Source organism: Nomascus leucogenys, chromosome 22a (assembly GCF_006542625.1).
Source record: "Nomascus leucogenys isolate Asia chromosome 22a, Asia_NLE_v1, whole genome shotgun sequence".
Lineage (NCBI taxonomy): Eukaryota > Metazoa > Chordata > Mammalia > Primates > Hylobatidae > Nomascus > Nomascus leucogenys.
Window position 1 is genome coordinate 131519805 of NC_044402.1, and position 20999 is coordinate 131540803.

Below are 20999 nucleotides of genomic sequence, written 5' to 3' on the forward strand. Positions count from 1 at the left end.
GATCAGCTGCGCTCAGGATTGTGGGGAACTCAGGACAGAGAGTGACCCAGGCCAAAGCCTAGCGGTGCACAGCTTCCGGGACCTCTCCACAGGCTAGCAAAATTCACAGTGAAGTGCAGAGAAGAACCCAGGAGAATCCACCCTGGGAAAGTCGGATTCCCACCACAGGAGGTCAGAGAAGGGAGGGAAGGGCCACCGTGGAGGACCTCTAGAGACTGGCCCTGTGTCTTCAGCCCCTCGGTTGCTCAGCAGGTCTCTTGTACTGGGCCCCCCACCCCTGTGAATGTGGAGGAGCCAGGGCCTGTGGAAGCAGCTGCAGTGTCACGGTGGCAGTGCGACAAGGTGGTGGTGGGACAAGGTGGCAGGGGCAGGGTGGGGTCGACTGCAGCCGAGTATGCGGGGTCTGTGCAGCCTGGCTGCTACCACAGAGAACCAAGCACCCGTGTGGATATGGGGGAGCGGCAACTAGACCCCAAAGGGTCTGGCTCCTGGTCACCTGGACAGGACCAGCTGTGCTCCTGAGCAGGGAGGGCCACTCCCTGCAGCCCCACACTTGGTGGCCAGGTGGTTGCTGAAGAGACCAAGATTGTTGGGTGACCTGGCAGGGGCCATCTGGGTCCTGCTCTTCTCTGGGGCCAGAAAGCTTAGTCCAAGACAAGGTCACAAGGCATCACATGAATCTATTTATTTGGCGAATCAGATTAATCAAGTCATTTTTTCCAGTGCTAACCATCCGCCCCTCCGGTGCCGCTGGGCCCCACTGCTGACTATGGGCCAGCTTGGGTTGCAGCTATGTGGGTCCAAACTCTCGGCCCTCCTGCTGAGCAGCCGTAGTGGCCTGCAGAATGGACCTGTGCCCGCTCCCACAGACACGGGTCCCCACGGAGAAGAGGCCCTTCTTCCCACAGTGTTTTGGGATGGGTCGGGGTCCCCAGGGCACACCCACAGGTCCATAGTTGTCACATCACACTGAGACTGCTGATACCCTCCAAGGACCTTCCTCTTACAGTCATGCAGCTCCTGGGTCCTGGCTCCCCTCCCCGTCCCTCCCTACATGATCCGTTCCTCTCAGCTGTCTAGAGCCCTTTCTGTCACCTGGACAGAGTCATGCTGCACATAGATAAGACTTTATGTTTGAACATCGCTGGGGATGATAGGTGGTTAGGTCCACCCACCCCTGTCTCTTAGGAAGCCCATCTGGCCCTAAGCACATTGGTAGACCCAAGTGCACATGAAGGGCATCACTCAACTCCACCAGGCAGGCTCCCAACTCCTCATGCAGAGAAAGAAGTGGGAGGAGGGTGGTCCCTAAATCCACCACCCGTGGACTCTGACCCGAACCAGCCCCAAATGCCCTGTTGCGTGCGAAAGTCTGGCCTCCTCAGAGTATCACGGGTGGTGTCTCTGTCTAGGGTGGCCATGGGACAGGGCAGCCTGCAGGCAAGGAGAGGAGTGTCTGGGGCTTGGGGCAGCCAGGCAGCCTTACCTCTGGGTCTGCAGAGCCTGACTCTGTGGCTGTGGTTCCTAGAGGCCCAGCCCAGGGGTACTGAGCCTCCGATCCCTCTGGTCTGGTCTGGTCTGGTTACTCCTCCACATCCACTTCCACCCCTTCATTGACGCTCTCTTCCTCACCCTTCCCTCCATCCACCTAGGAGGAGGTGTACAGGGTGCCAGTTGAGCACAGCAACAGCGGGAGCTGCTCCTGAGAAGGTGACTCCTGTCCGTCCATGGCTCTTAGGCCAGCCGGGAAAGGCTCTCAGGCAGGAAGCAGCTCAGCCAGGTTCCCCACCCACCCTGCACTCCCTGCAGGCTTCAAGCCTAGGGCCACTGCTCAGCTTCCCCTCCTTTTCCTCTTCCTCTTCCTCCTCCCCACAGGTCCAGGTTTATCCAAATGCTTCTTTTCTTCCCCTCAGGCCGCCACCCCTCCCAAGCCCTTCGGCCCCCACTGAACCCAGATCCTACAAGTAGACCGCAGTTGCTTTTCCTCCTAAAGACCTTGCTCACATGAAGTCTCATCAGTTACTCCTCATCCCACTCGCTCTGTCATGCAAAACCACCCCACAATGGATCCTTCTCATCATTTCACTCTCCGGAGCAGCTGAGTCATTGGGAGGCTTCTGCTGTCACTTGCACTCCTCCTCCAGATCTGTTGAGAAGCCATCCAGGCGTGACTCAATTGTTTACAGTTTCCTGGGACCTGCAGGGACCCCCTCTTGCCTTCTTTCTCAAGGCCACACCCTTGTGCCTGGCTGCCTCATCTCCCTCCCAGCTGCCAGGAAGGGACGGCTCCATGGGCAGTGCCACGGGTGCCAGCTGCCCAGCCAGGATGCAGGTGAGTAAGACAGCACCTCCTCCACCCTCCTACGGTGGAACCAAGGCAAGCCTGATTCTTTGCCATTGTTTTCAAGGAAGCTAGGTGTAATGAGCAACTTCCCAGTCTGTTCAGGATAGAAAGCAGGTCAGGAGTCTCCCCGCTCCCAGGCCGTCTCCCACTGCCTCTCTTCGCCCTGGGCCAGCACCAACACTCCATGCTATGGACAGCCTGATGGTGATGGGGGAGGGGCTGTGTGCTTCCAGCCCTGGGCCTGTCTTCTTCCTTCCCCAGGACTGTCCTTTCCCCTCCACCCTCATGGCTCTTGGATGCCATCGGCACCCCACTCAGTCACTCTGCGGTCTTCTCACGGGCACAGAAAGGTGTGGCTGGCTTCCTTCACCTTTCTGAGGCTCACTGGAAACTTGGGGTGATCCATGCTACTTGCCCAGCCCCAACACCACACCCACTTGCTGTCATCTCAGTGAGGCTTTTGGCAACACAGCTCCAGAAGGGACTGGAAAATGCAAGTCTGCTCCGTTCTGGGACACCCAAACTAAAAAGGGGCTTCATTCATCCCTACCACCCCGCCTCTGCCCAAGACACTCTCCCCCATAACTGACTCTCTCGGCTCCCTCCTCTACCTCCTCTCTCTTTCTCTCTCTTTCTTTCCAGAACCTCCCAGTCGAACAGGAAAATGGGGAGAGTTGGAAACAGCCTTGTTGACATGGTCTCATTCTGTTTCTCAATTCTTCCGCTCTATAGTTTTTGGACTCAGAAATCAGTAATTCACCTGGTTTGTGGGTTCTTCAGAGATCCCTGAACACTGGGTGGTATATGTGGAGCTGTCTGGGCAGTGGAAAAAAGGTCTTTGGAGTATAATGAGCAAAGCTGGCACTCAATGGGCATCAAAGGGAAGCACATCAGTGAAGATGGTGCGGATCATCCCACCACATCAAAACCCTGGAACGTGATGTCCATTACCAGAATTCAGGGCCAGGGCTTTCTTCCCCTGAACAGGATGTCCTTCCGTTAGCCCCGGGAGATCGTGGTGTCCTGCAGGACCAGCTGGACCCTGGAAGGCCGGTGGGCCCTGATGTTCATGCGGAATTCTTTGATGACAAAATAGTAGCAGAAAACATCCAGGCAGCAGTTGACGTTGGAGAAACACATGGACAATTGCAAGAAGAAGCTGATGCTCTGCTTGGCTCTGCACTCTACGATAAAGCCGTTTCTCACCAGGAACTGCAGGAAGAACCCCAGGTGGACTGGGAGGAAGGAGACCACGAAGACAGCCAGGCTGGCTGCGATGCTGTAGATGCAGGCTCTCTGCTGCACCCAGTCCTGGGTGTGGTCTCGGCGGCCCAGCAGGATGTGGATGCTCCTGGAGCAGCAGAAGCCCATGATGCCCATGGGAAGGAGGAAGCCAAACACCTCCAGCGGGAATAAGACCTTGGCACTCCAGGTATCATCAGACATGTTGTGGAAGCATGTGTATTTTTCCACTTTCCCGTGGAAACTATAGATAGGGATGCTCCCGGTCCACACCAGGACCCAGATGATGCAGCAGATCCCAAAGATCTTCCTGGGGGACCGGAGGTGGCTCACCAGGAGTGGGTACTGGATGGCCAACAACCGGTCCATGCTGATGAAGCAGATGGTGAAGACGCTTCCGTACATGCTGACGAAGTAAAGGCACTCCACCAGGGTGCACAGGGACGGGAAGGGGGACTGTACCTGGGACAGGACCATCTTGAAAGGGAGGGAGAGCACCAGCAGCAGGTCAAAGACCGCCAGGTTGATCATGTAGATGGAGGTGGCAGCGTAATCGGGCCACCTGTTCTTAAGGAAGGTGCTGAAGCCATGGATGGCCAACAGGTTGAGGAGCAGGCCCAGGATGAACGTGGGGATGTGGACTGCAAACTGTAGGGTTTTCATCAGCTCGTTGACGCCGTCAAACAGGCAGTCCCCGCTGGTGTTTTGCTGACTCATGTTTCTTCCTACAACACTAACAGATCAGACGGGGCTGCTTTCACTCTCTTGAAGTGATGGATTCAAATGACTTTGTCAAGAATCACAAACACCTCCCCGGCATCACACAGCAATTCGTGCCCATTGAATCACAACTAGAACACAGAAAAGAAAAATTACCTTTAATCCTGCCGCCCAGATGCAACCACTGTTACTTTTTGTGTATATCATTCCAGACTCGCTTTCTCACTCGCTTTCTACCATACACACATTTTTCTTTGACAAATATAGAACCCTGCTGTGCATGGACATCTGTCTTTTAAATCAGAACTCCTTTTGTTGAAAGAAGTAACAGCATATACCCAGACCTAAACAGGCTGAAGCAAAGAGACAGTTTCACATAATGGAAAACATGAAAACTAGGGTAGGGCTGACTTCAGGAGCAGCTGGATCAGGGATTCAAATGCTGTTTCCAGGACTCAGCTCCTCTTGTCCCCTTTGTCCTCCCCCCACCCACTTTCCTGATGGTTGGACACAGTCAACCTGCAACCAGGGATGATTGACACCAGAGCGTTGCATTCCCCTGGACACAGTAGTTGGTTAGTTCATTGGTTCAGGGACAGACGTTTGACTCTCCAAGAAGCCATGATAATCAACACAACTTTTGCTTGGGTTTCCAGGCAGAGGGTTGGAGTCCCTTGTCAGGGATTCATAGTTGCCAAGATATAAGGTCTGCAGCTCCTGCAGCCTCTTGTACCCCAAAGAGAAAACCAGACAGAAAATGGAGAGATATGGGAGAAATGGCATTCCCAGAGGGAATGGAGCGGGGCCCTGAGTTCTCCACAGGGCAAGGAAAGGCCTTTAGTCAGGCAGAAGATTAGAAGTGGCCTCAGGGACAGGAGGACCAAGGCTGTAGGCGTGGTTGCACAGGGGTGTGGTCCGAGCGTGGTCAATTTGGGGTGAGGGGGTGAGTGCCATTGTGGGGTTCTGTATCAAGGTATGTAGCCCTGGAGCAGGACAAAACCAGGTGTTCAATCCAGGCATCCAGAACCAGGTTGCTAGAAAGAGGACTCAAATATGACCCAACTTCCACCCTCTCCCCACTTGCCCACCTCTGCCCACCTCCCTGTTCCCTCCTTTCTCGCCCAGTCTTCCCTCTCCCCACAAGTGAGGCCGTGCTGCTGGTGTACTTGACTTGGACTGGCCTTAGACATGGAATGTGCCACATTCACTAGAGCACAGGGGCATGGCAGGGAAAGGACATTTATGCCTGGCGTCTTCCTTAACCACTTCGGCAGAAAGCAGCTGGGTGAGCAAGCGCAGCCAGGTCCTGCCGTGAGACCTGTCTTCCTGTGCCTCTCCCACCTTCCATGACTTCCTGGCTAGCAGGTGCTGAGATCTCAAGATATCGATGTACCAGGGAGAAGACATCAGCACAGACTCCCACCAGCGAATCCCATACTAGTGACCACTGCAGCTATTTATTTATTTATTTTTGAGACAGAGTCTCACTCTGTCGCCCAGGCTGGGAGTGCGGTGGCACAATCTTGGCTCACTGCAACCTCTGCCTCCCCAGTTCAAGTGATTCTCCTGCCTCAGTCTCCTTCATAGCTGGGATTACAGGCATGAGCCACCACACTCACCACGCCTGGCTAATTTTTTGTATTTTTAGTAGAGATGAGGTTTCACCATGTTGACCAGGCTGGTCTTGAACTCCTGACCTCAGGTGATCCACCCACCTTGGCCTCCCAAAGTGCTGGGATTACAGGCGGGAGGCCCCACACCTGTTCCTAAAACTTCCATTATTAATTAAAGCTTCTGTTATTATTTTTCATAACTTTTTATTAATTTTAAAAGTATTCCATGCGCTCAATAAGATATTCAAACAGAACAAAAGAACAAGCATAGGAAAGTCAGCCTCCTTGTACCCTAAGGCCTCAACTGTCCTTTCCAAAGGCAGCATGCTTTACAGTTTCTTGCGTATTCCTCCCAGACATTTTCTAAGTAGATACATATATGCAAATACATGCATGCATACATATACCTGTATGACTTCTTTAAAATTTGGAAATAATATACCTACAGCCCCTGTCCCTTGCTTTTTCACTCAACGATGTTTCTTAGACATTGGTCTATATCAGCATATATGAATGGCTTGTTTGCCTCCCATTGTGTAGGTATACCAAAACTCATTTAGCCAGTAGCTTATTCATAAATATTTAGGTTTCTAGTATTTTACCAGGAAACAATGAATTCCACAATAAGCATTCCTATGACTTATTTCTTTGCTGTGCAGCTACTGCTAACAGAATTCTCATTCTGCTATTGTTTCTCATCACTACTGGGGGCCCGTGGGAGGAAAAAATTGGGGTGTTTTTTAAGATCTTGTACGTAATACCATTCCCAAGCCCTCTCTGATCCCTAATGAAAAAGGAAATCGATATATATAGACAGATGTTTATAGGTACATATATATATATCATCCATTGAGCACTATGCACTAAACATTTACCAGACATTACTTGATTTGGTGGCTTTCCAAAGATTCTATGGTTTCCAATGTGTTTACTTTTCTCACAGATTTATGTAACAATAGATCTAGGAAAAAGTACTTCCTCTTATTCAAAGCCTTGGTGTCCTGTGGTCTGTGGGGATGGTGCCTCCTGGGGGTGTGTAGTAGTAACTGGTCCTACTCAGGATGCTCAGAATCTGCAAGGTGGGGTGGCCGCCTCCTCACCAAACATGCTGAAATGGCCACAGGCCTAGCTCAAAAAATTACTGGAATAGCTTGGAATTCACAAGGTAAATTTCAAAAATGATGAGAAAAGCAGTTCAAAGCCCAGTTCAGGTCTAAATGTAAAATGTTGCAACACCAAAGAGGAAGATGGAATTGGCTTGGAGAAGTTGCCTTCAAGACCAGAAACAGCAGAAAACCAAGAACCACAAAGATAAGCATGAATACAAGTTTATGTTTAAAGAGATCCAATAAGATTTTGAAAAGGGAACTGAGGACATCTGTCTTGGTCTGGGTCACACTAACCAATTAAGAAAAATCAGCCACCAATGACAAAAGCTCAACACTCAGAGGCCCTTACTGTCAGCTGTTACCGGCCAACTCCATGGATGAATCCACCGTATTGCTGGTGGTTCAAAGTGGCCAAGAAAAAAATCGGTGATGCTCAAAGTCCAACCCAAACTAAGACACTATGTGTGGCTGAATTGGGGGATCAAACGAATAACAACGGGAGGAAAGTGATCAGAAAGCGCACGACCTCGGGTGCTGGAATAAGTCTCCACTGACAGCAGCAGGTATATTCATAGACACAATTTGGCCATCAGTATTCCCCAGTAGGATTATTCTAAAGGTCACATTTGAATTACCAACAGACTTCAAATGGAAGCTTCTCAGAGAGTAGTCTTTGAAGCCAGAGAAGGCACCCTATGGGCTGGCAAGAAGAAATCAGGTTGAGAAAATACTGCCAGCTAATGACAGAGTGAGCAGAGAATCTGAAAAATTAATCTGAATTCCCTCTGAAAGTCCCAGGAAACCATCTTTTTAGAGTCTTTTTCGAAAAAATCAGGAGCTTCACTGTAGTAAGATAAAAAGGCATCAGTGCACTCCAAACTGCAGCAAGAGATGAAACAGTCATCCTTCTCAAAGAAGTTTGCTAATAAAAACCAGTCTACTTGTGGGTGGGGGAGGGGAACGGGGCAGGGGGACAGCAACTAGCACCATTTGCTAGTTGTGGGGTGTGGGGCCATTCCATTAGCAGCTCCTGTTCTGACCAACCCAGGGGTCCACCCCAATCAAGCAATGGTACTGTAGTTAGTTGGCTGGGTGGGAGGCTAAGTCCCTTCAGGTCCCCTGAGAAGCAGATGCTAAGACAGTGTTAGACAACTCAGAGATTAAACAGGGGAAGTGTCCATGAAGGATACCCGGGAGAGGGAGCAGGAGGAGGTGGGGTGAGCCTTCAGACCACCTGCAGGTCTGACTCTGTGGAAGGAGAGAGGGAAGGAATGAAAAGGTGGGAAGGACTTCAGACAGCAGTGCAGATTTCAGCCCTTCTTGGCCAAGCCATGGGGCATCTCTGAGCAAAGGTTGCCTCTTGGAAGAGCCCCATATCCACAGAAATCTCCCCAGGCTAGTGCCTCTGCTGGACTCAGGCACTGGCTAGGAGCAGCCCAAGGAGAGTGGCATCAGCATCAACGTCGCCATGGACCTGAAGCAGCAGAGCTGCACTGACTGTGGTCAGGGACCCTGGGAGTGGGTTCTCTGGAATTCCAGGGAGGTCTCAGCAGCACCCCTGCATAGCTGCCAAGGGGCCATCCCAATGCTGCCATTGATGTTGGAATCTGTGTCACAGGCAGCAGTGGAGATGTTCTCAGTTTCCACCCCAGCAGCACCATCTGTGGCGTGCTGCCTTTCTACTATCCGCAGCAGGGATGGGTGGGCACCTTCGCCTCCTAGAGGACTGGAATGGGGCAGTCCTAGCCTCCTCCAGAAGGAAATAGCACTGAGTGGGCAAAGGTCATGGGTCAAGCAAATAGCATCTGTGAATGGAGCAAAAGGACCCAAAACCATTGTGAGTCAGCAGCAGCACGGTGGCTGAGAGGTGGGGCTCAATTGAACCGCGGAGTAAATGAGACAATACAGGAGATGAAGTGCCATGTTTCATGCAAAAGCTATGGAGACAGCCACTCCCAGAGGCCCTGCTGACACCTCTGAATGTCCCGCTGACATGTTTAAATGTCACCAAGATAGAGCCTCACAAACATCCATGAATAAACAAGCCAAGTTCCTTGGAAACCTCTGAAAAAATAATTAACACCAGGAGAGGTTTGAGGGAGAAGATTTGGGTGCAAGAATTTCTTATCCAACCAGGTGTTCTTGTGTAAAGAGTGCAGAAAGCAAGTCTCAGGTGGATGTGGCCTCTAGAAAAATAATTGCCCCAAAATTTTAGACCTCCAAGAGATCATTACTAAGAAGAGTGCAAGGATGAAAACATCAAGGTAGAAAAGCTTGGAACTGAGCATTGAATTGAAAGCAGGAAACTATGGAAAGAGACATAAGTTATGATGAATATAGTTACAGATTTAAAATTAAAATAAAAAAAAACAGAAGAGATTATCTGGCTGGACTAGTGGCTCACACCTGTAATCCCAGCACTTTGGGAGGGCAAGGTTGAAGGATCACTCGAGCCCAGGAGTTTGAGACCAGCCTGGGCAACATAGTGAAACCTCATCTCTCCAAAAACGAAATTTTTTTTTTTTTTTTTTTTTTTTTTTTTTTTTTTTAGATTACTAGGGTGTGGTGGTGGCTCATGCCTGTAGTCCACAACTATTTGGCAGGCTGTGTGGGAGGATTACTTGAGCCCAGGAGTTTGAGACCCACCTGGGCAACATAGTGAAACCCCATCTCTACCAAAAAAAACTTAATTAGTAGGGCATGGTGGCTCGTGCCTGTGGTCCCCAACTATTTGGGCAGCTGTGTGGGAGGATCGCTTGAGCCCAGGAGTTTGAGGCTGCAGTGAGCCATGATCGTGCCACTGCACTCCAGCCTGTGTAACAGAGTGAGACCCTCTCTCTAAGAAAAAAAAAAAGAGATGATCTGTGTCCCTAGAAAGAGACAAGTTTTAATATTGTGGATAAATTAATAAAGCAGGAAGAGTGTTCTTGTGTTGTAGGGGGTGGGGACAATGGAGGGTAATAGTAAGTGCCTGGGGTGACGCAAAAGGCTCTATTGCTAATATTTCTGTTCTGTTTTTTTTTACTTCAATAATTACAGAAATACGTGTCAGATTCTTGAAAACGTTAAAAGCAACTACTATTAAAAATATGATGTCTACCTTCAAAATTACTACAGAAGATGAAAAGAAACAAAACCAACTACATAGCAAAGGAGTGAATATAACAGGAAAAGAAACAGCATAGAAATTACAACAGCAAGTGTGAAAAAATTCAAATTTTACTAATATTCTCAATTAAAAAATAAAACTGTTGGCTCAATTAAAAGATAAAACTGTTCGTCACTTAAATGACACAGAAATGTTCCACATAAAAGTTCTGTGATGATAGAACAGACAAATATAAACAAAAGAAAGATAGGGAGGCAATATTCATAACTAGCCTTGTAGAATTGCAGAACAAAATTGCCCATCAGGATTAAGAAGCTTATTTTTATAGAATAAAATAAAAACTCAATTGTGAGGGCAAATATAGTAATCTTATACACCGAATGGTGGTATACAAAAGCACATCAGGTACAATTCTTAGAATTCAAGGAGCCATTGGCAAAAACAAATTGCAGTGTCACACTTTCATATACTGTAGATTAGAACGAAACAAATAGGCAAAATATAAATTAGGACACAGAATTATATAAATAATATGATTAATACAGTTTAATTAATGGCTCTTGGGCTTGGTTTTAAACAAATAGGTAATCCATTTTTTTTTTCTCAAGCAGCCAAAAAACACTTGCCAAAAATGAATTATCTACCTTACAGGAACAAAACCATCCATTAAAAAAATTCAGAAATTATTTTGGCTATACTCTCTGACCGCATACACAAAGACCTAGAAAATAAAAATACAGCCTGGCTGGGCGCAGTGGCTCATGCCTGTAATCCCAGCACTTTGGGAGGCAAAGGAGGGAGGATTGTTTGAGCCCAGGAGTTTGAGATCAACCTCACAACATAGTGAAACTTCTGTCTCTACAAATTTTCTTTTTTAAAAATTAGCTGGGTGTGGTGGCTTGTGCCTATAGTCCCAGCTACTCAGAGGCAGAGGTTAAGGCAAGAGGATGGCTTGAGTCCAGGAGGTCGAGGCTGCAGTGACCTGTGATCATGCTACTACCCTCTAGCCTGGGCAACAAAGTAAGACCCAGTTTATATAAACTCTGTCTCAAAATAATAATAAAAATAACAATGACTAATTAAAAATAAAGTGAGAACTACAAAACTAAATACATGTGAAGGATAGCAAGAACTTTTTGGATTGGTTGTTTTAAAAAAAAAAAATTCACGGGGTACAGCCAAAACTATTCTCAGAGATAAATACATTGCCCTAACTGCTTTAATTTTCCTTAAGGAAATTAAATAAATGAATCAAGCACTTAACTTGAGCATTTAGGGGAAAAATGTCTTAGGGAAATCCGGAAAAAAGTATAAAGATAAAAGCGGAAATAAAGGAATTAGAAAAGAGAAAATATCAGAATCAACACATTTAATAGGTGGTTCCTTCAGAACAGAAACAATTAACGAAGCAATACCTGTATCTCTAACAACTATGATCAAGAAGAAAGGACTCAAATGGTCATAACTAGAAACAAGAAAGAAGACATTAAGCTGAGTTAGAGAGGAGAGCAAAAATAGCAAGAAACTGCATTATTACTTGTGTGTTGATCTGTTTAAAAACCTTGATGTAGTTGTTGATTTGGGGGCAAAAAATAATTTACCACGATCTATACAAGGTTTGACACAAGAAGAAATAGAATTATTGACTAGACCAATAACCATAAAAGAAACTGAGAATATTATCAAAGAATTACTCTTAAAATAGGCTCTAGCTTATTTCACATTTTCAAGCAACAGATAATTCCCGTACTCTATAAGTATTTCAGAACATAGTATTAATGAATTTCTAATAAATTAACTTACCCAAATATCAAAACTCAGCACAAAAGAGACAAACTTGCTCAAATACAATTATGAATATATATGCAAACATCCTAATTAAAATATTACTACGTAGAATTCAGTACATTAACATTATAAATCATCATGACGAATCAGATTTACTATAGAAGTGTAAGATAGTTTCAGTGTTAGGAAATCAATTAATGTTTTGTATCACATCATTAAAGCAAAAATAAAAAGTCATCCAATTGTATAAATAGTTTTTCAGAGTTATTTAACTAATGGAACAGGAAAGTACTTCTTACAAAGAGTAAATTGCTCACACCAATGGCAACTTCGTATTTAATGGTAAAATAATAGGGACATTCTTGTTGAAATCAGACATTTACTCACTCAGAAATCTCAGACTATGCACTAACACATTTAACAGAAGCAAGAAGAAATGAGGCATTCCACAACAATCAATAATACAAAGGGAAGGCTTAGTTAAGAAATTATGTTAAGACTGTCAGTTAACAATTTGGGAGTAAAAACCAACTTAGAGTCTCATCTTACACGATATCTCAAAAGGAATTCCAAATTCATTAAGGAATTACATTTCAAAACAATCAAACCATAGAAAAACTAGTTGAAATTTAATAAACAACTTATAAAATCACTAAAGGGAAAAGCTCTTTGTCAACTTAGCATAACTGAAAATCAAAGAAACAGAAAATAAACAGGACAGGTTTGACTGCACAAACAAAATTCTTTTTGCTAAAAAGTCTTGACATCAAATAATATACTTGAAGAAACAAAACGCAACCAATGTTAGACAAATGACGTTCTTTCTCTGTGAAGAAAATATTAAAATGAATAATGTCAAGAACAACAATAGATAAACAAGCCAACGACATAAGCAGTTCCCAGAAGAGGATTTACAAAGAGATAACATTTTTGCTTATGAAATTTAACAAAGAATTTGGCAAGGGTTCTGTGAAACCAGTCACCAATATGCTGGTAAGCGTACAAATTAGCATACAACCTTTGGGATTTGATAATTTCTATTACCAGCCATGAAAATCGTATGTCTTTAATCCAGTGATTCTGAGAATTCACCTTAAGTAAATGATATGAAAGAAGAACAATTGTGTACAAAAATATGTCCACCTTGGCATTTTTTTCTTCTTATTCTTCTTTGCCTCAATGTATTACCACATTACTTTTTTTCTAATAGTAAAAAACACATACACACATTTAAATGCCAACAAGAGGTTAATTTCACTACGGTAAATTTACTCATTGGAAAATTTTTCTGTCTGACTGTTATGTTTATGCTGACTATGTTAAGTAAAAACCCCACAAACTATAGAATTAGACATTCAGAATGATTTCAACTGTGATTAAAATTACAAAAACCCACGCATAGAGGGGGGAAAAAAAAACTAAAAAAAGATTTCTACATCCCAACCAGTGGTTGCATTCTAGCAGTTAGATGCTGGGTGATTTTAAAAATCTTTTATCTTTATCTCTCTCCTTTTTTTGGTGTGTTTTTCTAATTAATTAATGATAATATGAAAACCTGAGATTTAAGAGATATATATATATATAAAATGCTTGGTCAGGAAAAAGGAGACCAGTAAGGATAGCTTTCAATTTTTTCCTTCTATATCAGAGAAACAACTTGTGGTCTGGGTTTGTGTTTGAGGCATGGCAGGGCGCAAGATTTACACAAAATTAAAAGTTATGCATTGAATTCACCAAAGCTCAGGCTGATGAGGCATGACCTTTCACGGTCAGAGATGAGCATTTCAAGGTGGGGCTGGGAATGAAGCATGAAGTGAGAGAGAGATGTGTAAGTGTCAAGTGAGACAGCAAGTCCCACCCAAATGATGGGAGAACAGCCACAAGAACCTGATTCATGATTTTTAAAAAAAAAATTGAAAAATAAACAAGTTTCCTCTGTTCACAGGCCAGCCATCACATCATAAAAATATGTATTACATAAGGAGTAAAAGACGACAGAAAAGAGACAAAATACCAGCTTCATAGCGAAGAGTAGGTGAAGGTAAGAAAAGAGATTTAAAATATAATTCTCCAAAGCTTGGCAAGCTATCAATAGGGTCAAAAAGTTAAAAACTTAAATATTTTCCAAATTGAATATTTAGATTAAATTACCTTGTCTATCTTAATGGGACAAAAGGAAGAGAAGATTCACAATAGAAACCGAAAATGAAAAAACTGTAATATCACAATATAGAAAACAGAGGGGCAACCTCACAGAGGTTTATGCAAATATTATAAGCAATTGTTAATACTCCCTATATTAATCTATTAAAACCAACCATCAATTTAAAAAAAAAACAAAATTCGATCATCTTTTGTCAAGGAAAAACACCAAGAAAATGAAAAGACACAGAGTAAAATGACAGCATAATCTTTGGTTTATCAGGCACATTTTGTGCTAGAAAGGAAGGGAAGAGGACAAAGTAATTTTTTTTTTTTAGTAAAAAGAATTGAGAAAGTAACATGGAGACTCCACAAGAGTGAAAGTTACAATAAATAATGAAAACTTAAAACACTCAATTTCTGTTCCAATTAGTGCAGCAAACAAGTACATAATGGGACCATGCAGGAAATGCAAAAGAAATTTAAAAAAATGGAAATATAATGTAGCTGGAGCCCTTAGTGCCCCTCCTGTAGAATATCCACAATCAAACAGACAGAAATGAGAGCTCTGAACAACCCAATTAATAAGGTAGACTAGCAGATCAGGGAGAAGTACATCGTAAATCAAGGGTCTATGCTCTCTTTAGAAGAATAGAAGTGTCTTTCACAAAATTTGTCCCATTCCCGAGCACAGGCAAGTCCTCAACAGCAATGGCGATTTTACACTCCTCATTCTCAGACCACAAAGAAAATAGCTGTTAGTTGGTCCTGACCACTTAGCTGCAGCGCCATGATATTAATAACATTTAATAGGCATTTCTATGCATTCTCTTCCATAGGCTCTTAACGTGTGAGTCAGAGACAAAATCAGACGTATATTGCTGAAATATTGGAAAGAAACAATATTTATACACAAAACACAAACGCAGTCACCACGTAAATGAAAGTGGGAATTCCTAAGTGTTCTTTTAAACAGGAAAGGGAGAAACCAGGTGAGCCAAGGCTACACTCAGAGATCCTGGAAGTGGAGTGGGAGTGACCGTGGCCAATGCACAGCTCTGATCACCCTGGGACCCAAGGCTGTCTGTCTGCAGGGGCTGAACTCGGAGGGGCTAGGGAACCACAGCATGGGAGAAGACGCAGAAAGGCCTAGAGATACTCCTAATCCCTAGAAGGAAAGACCCAAGGGCATCCGTCCTCCGGTGCTCGTGGCGTGTTCCACCATAAGACTTCACAGGGTCTGCCGGGTGCTGTGGCTCACGCTTGTAATCCCAGCACTTTGGGAGGCCGAGGCGGGCGGATCACGAGGTCAGGAGATCGAGACCACGGTGAAACCCCGGCGCCTGTAGTCCCAGCTACTCGGAGAGGCTGAGGCAGGAGAATGGCGTGAACCCGGGAGGCGGAGCTTGCAGTGAGCCGAGATCGCGCCACTGCACTCCAGCCTGGGCGACAGAGCGAGACTCCGTCTCAAAGAAAAAAAAAAAAAAAAAAAAAAAAAGACTTCACAGGGTCAGAAAAGGAATGGGTTCCAGGTGCTGCGGAAAGCAAACCTATCTTGCAGCCAGAGTGTCTGAGAGTAGACAAAGCAAAGCAGCCTCGTCATGTGGAGGGCTCTCTGTCACCAGAGGTATGCAAGCAAAGGCAGGGCTATGTTCTTATCCAGAGTGCTGTAGAGGGAATTCATACACACAGCCGGGTCTTACTGAAGGGTGTTCTTGTTTGTTGATTTTTAACCCTGAAGTAGACTCTTCTTTCAATACAAGGCTGTTTTCCAATGTTTGGTGAAAAGGAGAGAAAATATGTGACGTGTGGAAAGAGACTGGGGTGGAGCGCAGAAGCCTTCCTTCTCCTCCTGGCTCCCTCTGCTTGGGGGGTTCCGTGTCATTTCTTCCATCCTCAAGGCCCTGCTCAGCCCCGAGCCCGGAGCCCTGGCCTCAATGTGCTGATTTGTTTGTTTGAGTTAGCATCTTGCTTTGTCACCCAGGCTGGAGTGCAGTAGCACAATCAAGGTTCACTGCAACCTCAACTTCCCAGGCTCAAGCAGTCCTCCCACCTCAGCCCTCTGAGTAGCTGGGACTACAGGCATGCATCACCACGCCCAACTAATTTTTTATTTTTTGATTTTAAAATTTTTATTTATTTATTTATTTATTTATTTATTTATTTATTTTTGAGATGGAGTTTCGCTCTTGTTGCCCAGGCTGGGGTGCAATGGTGTGATCTCGGCTCACCGCAACCTCCGCCTCCCAGGTTCAAGCGATTCTCCTGCCTCAGGCTCCTGAGTAGATGGGATTACAGGCATGTGCCACCACGCCCGGCTAATTTTGTATTTTTAGTAAAGACAGCATTTCTCTATGTTGGTTAGGCTGGTCTCGAACTCCCGACCTCAGGTGATCCACCTGCCTCCCAAAGTGCTGGGATTACAGGCGTGAGCCACCGCGCCCGGCCTAATTTTTTATTTTTTGTAGAGACAAGGTCTCACCGTGTTGCCCAGACTGGTCTCAAACTTCTGGGATCCAGCAGTCCTCTCGCCTCTGCCTCCCAAACTGCTGGGATTACAGGCGTGAGCCCGAGCACCTGGCCTGTGCTGGCTCTTAACTGCTGACTCTACACATTCTGCAGCTGGGATTCCCGCAGCCGCCAGTGGTCCATGGTAGCCTCATCTGCCCACACCTTCAAGGATCCAGCGTCCCACCTGCAGCAGCCCTGAGGCTTTGCCTGCACAGCTGAGACCTCAAAACCCAGCTATGTGGCTCCACACCAGACCTACTTTTCTTCCGTCGGTGGCCTGGACTTTCCAGAGAACACAAGCAACAAGAAGATCACAACCCTAAGGAGGTGTGCAGCTGAGAAGGTGGCCCTTCCTGTAGCTGCCAGGCTGTCATCTGCGTAGAGCATTGCAGCGTGAGCCACCTCAGAGATGGCAGGGCCAGAGCCTAAAAAAGCAGCATTGGCACAGCCACAGGGATGGATTTGAGGAGCCTTGGAATGCTCCCCCCAAAATGCCGCAGTTAGAATACACAGTGTGTCCACCACTAACACCATAGTGTGAATAAAGTCATCCGCCTGAGCCTGAGCTGGGCTGCTGGGGGCCACGATAAAAGAAGGAACAGGACACAGAGGGGACAGAGCACATGACCACAGTCTCCCCGATGCCTGAATGTTGCTGGAGCTTGGGCGGGGGGGTTGGAGTGGGGCTGGCAGAGTAGAGGGGCCGGCTTGGGGAGGTGAGAGGTGGCCAGCTGTGTGCTCATTGCTCTGCGATGGGAACTCAGGACACTCCTAGGAGATTGCCCTAATTATGCCCATTTTACAGATAAGGACAGTAAGGCTTAGAGATGCTAAAGATTCTACCCATGGTTGAAAAGGCCGTGAGGGACCAGCTGGAACTCATGTTCTGAGTCTCTCCTCCTCCCTCACCCTGGCCCCCATCAGCATCACAAGCAAGAATCTGGGATCCAGGAGCTGCCAAGCCCGCTCCTCACTTCTCTGCATGCTCATGCTGCTCTTTCCCCTTGGACTCTCTCCTCCACTGCTAAAAATCCCACCTCTGCCTTGAAATGCCCACTTCCCGGATTCACCCACATCATGCGATGTGGTTTTCCCAGTGCAGTCCTGAATGGGTGCCATGAAAAGTCCTCTGTGTATCCCAGGGGGAGTGTGTCCCTGCTGTCCTCCAGCAACCCCAGGACCAGGACCATGTCCGCTTCACCTTTATCACTGAGCCTCACATACAGTTTGTCCTTGGGAAGGTCTTACTGCATGAAAGAGGGGGTGAAGAAATGACGGAACAAATGGCCAGGTCTGCTGCAGCTCCACAGTGACTGGTGCTCCCTTTAGAGCTGGGACAGCCACTGAGAACCAAGGGTAAACCTTGCCTTCCACAGAGCTGTGGGCGGCACTTTGCCCTGCCCTGTCCTCTCATCCCCACTGCCTTGGGCAGCACAAAGCCCAGGTGAGGTCAGGCCAGCCAGACATGTCCTGACTTTGTGTTCTCACTCTCAGGGAAGAATCTAGAATGTTCAGGGTTCTAAGGGTTGCTGTGTCTTCCCACCCAGCCTCTCCAAGAGACACTTGGCTAGGGTTCGAGAACAATGCAGCTATAATATACGATAGCAACCAGGGCACTCCTCCCCATCATTTACTGCCCTTGAGCGCCCCGTGAGGAAGAACCCGTGTATTGCCTCATGCCCCAGACAGGTAAACGGAGGCTAGAGAAATTACGCCGCTGGTGAGTGGGTGAGCCTGGACTCCCAGGCTCCTTCTGGTCCCCAATAAGCACTTGCTCAGGGCTGCAGGATGATCCTTGAGAGTGTGTCATCTCGGGCGCTTGGTGCTTTCCCAACAAGATTCCGGGGAATGGGCGGCGGGCTTGGTGGAGGGTGGTGGCACGTGAGCTACATGCCCCGGGAAGGCTCCCAGGCTGCCTATGGGGAGCTTTCCCCACCCGACATGATGCTGCAACCCTGACTCAGATCAGGAGGAAGTTGAGGGTTCGTAGAAAAATGTCACTCGTAATCGGGGACAAACCAGGTCTGCCTGCCGCTGCTGCTGTCACGGAGGCTGCCTGGAGGCTGCCGCTGCCCTGACACCTGGCACTGCTCGCTGAGTCGGGACAGGTATGCACAAAGCCCAGGCCCACACAAGCCCCACTGATCTTAGGAGAGTCACCTGCAGTCCACAAGAGCAAGGTCAGGTTAGAGGCTCCCTGCCTCAGTTTCTCTAAATGGCCCAGAGGCTGTTACCTGTTGGTGGTCCGGTGCAGCTGAGAGGGCTGAGAGATGTCATTTCTCCTCCAGGCCTGGCTGACAGCCTGCTCTGGGGAGAGTCACTTCCCCTCTCTGGGTCTTGACTTCCTTGTGAGTGAAATAAAGGGGTGGGACCAGATGCTCTTTGAGCCGCTCCAGTGTCACCCTGTCTGGCCTAGGGGCTCTTGCTCTGGGGTCTACAGAGAGGCTGTGTGGAACTAGCGTGTGGACGGGAGGAGCAGTTTCCAGGAGGAGGGTCTACACTCTCCTGCCCTCTTGGAAGTTGTGCACGCCCTCCTCCCGCAGCTCCAAAAAACAAAAGAAAACAAAAAACCAAAAAGGCAAAAATCACACTGCATGTGTCAAGGCCTGGGAAGCCTCTGGAAGACGAAGCCTCCTACGCACCCCAGACGCCCTAACAGGGTCACCACACAGGAGCAGCCATTCTCAGCACCTGACAAAGGCTGTCATGGCTTCCAGCACTTCGGGGGTTTAGGATTTGAAACTGCTGCCCACAGAAAGGAAAGGAAGGTGGTGCTATTTAGGACTTGCAGGTTAGGACTTGCGTGCCCAGCCTTGGAGGAGACCTCAGCCACTGCATGTGTGTCTGCAAGAATGGTCAGTGGGGCCCCACAGGCTCCCCAGCCTTGGCTTCTCTGTTCCAGGCCTGCACAGAGATTTGGGGAAGCCTTGGGCCTGTGGCTTCCTAGGGCCCTGCAAGGAGAGACTTCCCTGGCATCTCCCACCTTCAGGGCTGGGAGGGCTGAGACTCACCCGTGGGCCTGGGTGGCTCTTAGCTGGGAGCCCTCATAGATTCCAGCCCATCAGGAAAGTCTGGGCTGAAACCTACCCCGGCAGATGCAGCTCCCGTGCCCTGGAGGTGCTGGGAGGCCCTGTCGGAGGACCAAAGCACAAGCAATTTTTAAAAGCCATGCGTGCTGGGACTTTCAGGTGTCTACAGGAATAGAAACTACTCCTGGGTTTTTTGGGTGATTCATCCAACACATGGGTCCCCTCTGTAAATAACAGCTTGCAAGTCACTGTAGGGGAACCACCTGGCCCTCTGGAGCCGGGTCTTCCCACTGTCTGGTGAAGAGGTTGACGGAACCATGACAACTTTTAAGCTGCCACCTGGGTTTGTGCGATGGGTAATGCCAAGTCCACTCCCTGCTGCAGGCCGTGGAGCCCCAAGTTGGCCTGCGTGCCACGACAGCACTGGGCAGTCCTGCCCCAAGCGAGGCCCCCTTACTGGGCCACCAGCCCAATCTAAGCCAAAGACTGGCTACTGGGCAAGGTGGGGCAGCCAGGCCCGCACCCTGGGTGCGGGAGGAGGCCCGGAGCCTGTCGGGACAGCAGCAGGGAGGAGACACACCGGTGTCTGGCACCCACCTCCATACCCAGAGCCTGCAATGTGAGGCCCCAGGAAGGCATTCACACTGAGTGGCCTGCAGGGAGCAGTGTCTCTGCTCAGCCCCTCCTCAAAGGGAGCCTTATCTACTTCCCATTCTGGCTTTCTGGCTACCTTCTTTTTTTTTTTTTTTTTTTGAGACAGAGTCTCACTCTGTTGCCCAGGCTGGAGTGCAGTGGTGCGATCTTGGCTCACTGCAAGTGATTCTCTTGCCTCAGCCTCCTGAGTAGCTGGGATTACAGGCTTGTGCCACCATGCCCGACTAATTTTTTTTTGCATTTTTCGTAAAGACGAGGGTTTCACCATATTGGTCAGGCTGGTCTGGAACTCCTGACCTCGTGATCCACCCACCTCGGCCTCCCAAAGTGTTAGGATTACAGATGTGAGCCACCGCTCCTGGCCCTGGCTACCTTCTTTTAAGAAATGGATATTTCTACTTTATTGCTGTTGCAATATTAAAATTTTTAAATTTTTAAATTTTTGAAAACATGCACATGATTCAAATACATATGTAAACACATATAGGAAAATATCTGTCCCACTCCTAAATCCAGCTCTCACCTACCCCCCAGGGCACCACTGTTAAGTTTCTTCCAGAGTTTCTGTGCCTGCCCGTGTACACGTGAACTCTTATTTTTTCCCTCTTTTGACACAAAAGCTAGAGCACCACACGAGCTGCTCTGCAGTAGAAGGCATTGTCCACCTCCCTCTCCTGTGGGTATCCCTTGGATACCTTGGGGGATATCCAAGGTATATGGGGGATCCCTTGCCAAGAT

At 47.5% G+C, this 20999-nt stretch overlaps 1 protein-coding gene across 1 annotated transcript; it reads right to left on the reverse strand.

The window, feature by feature from the left end:
- Window positions 1-670: 670 nt before the first annotated feature.
- GPR55 (G protein-coupled receptor 55) lies at window positions 671-18887 on the reverse strand. The gene is made up of 2 exons (XM_003274734.4): window positions 18813-18887; window positions 671-4437 (listed from the first exon to the last, which is right to left on the reverse strand). Exon 2 carries the CDS (start codon window positions 4301-4303, stop codon window positions 3344-3346), a length of 960 nt encoding a protein of 319 aa, XP_003274782.1. The 5' UTR covers window positions 4304-4437; window positions 18813-18887; the 3' UTR covers window positions 671-3343.
- Between the last annotated feature and the right edge of the window lie 2112 nt (window positions 18888-20999).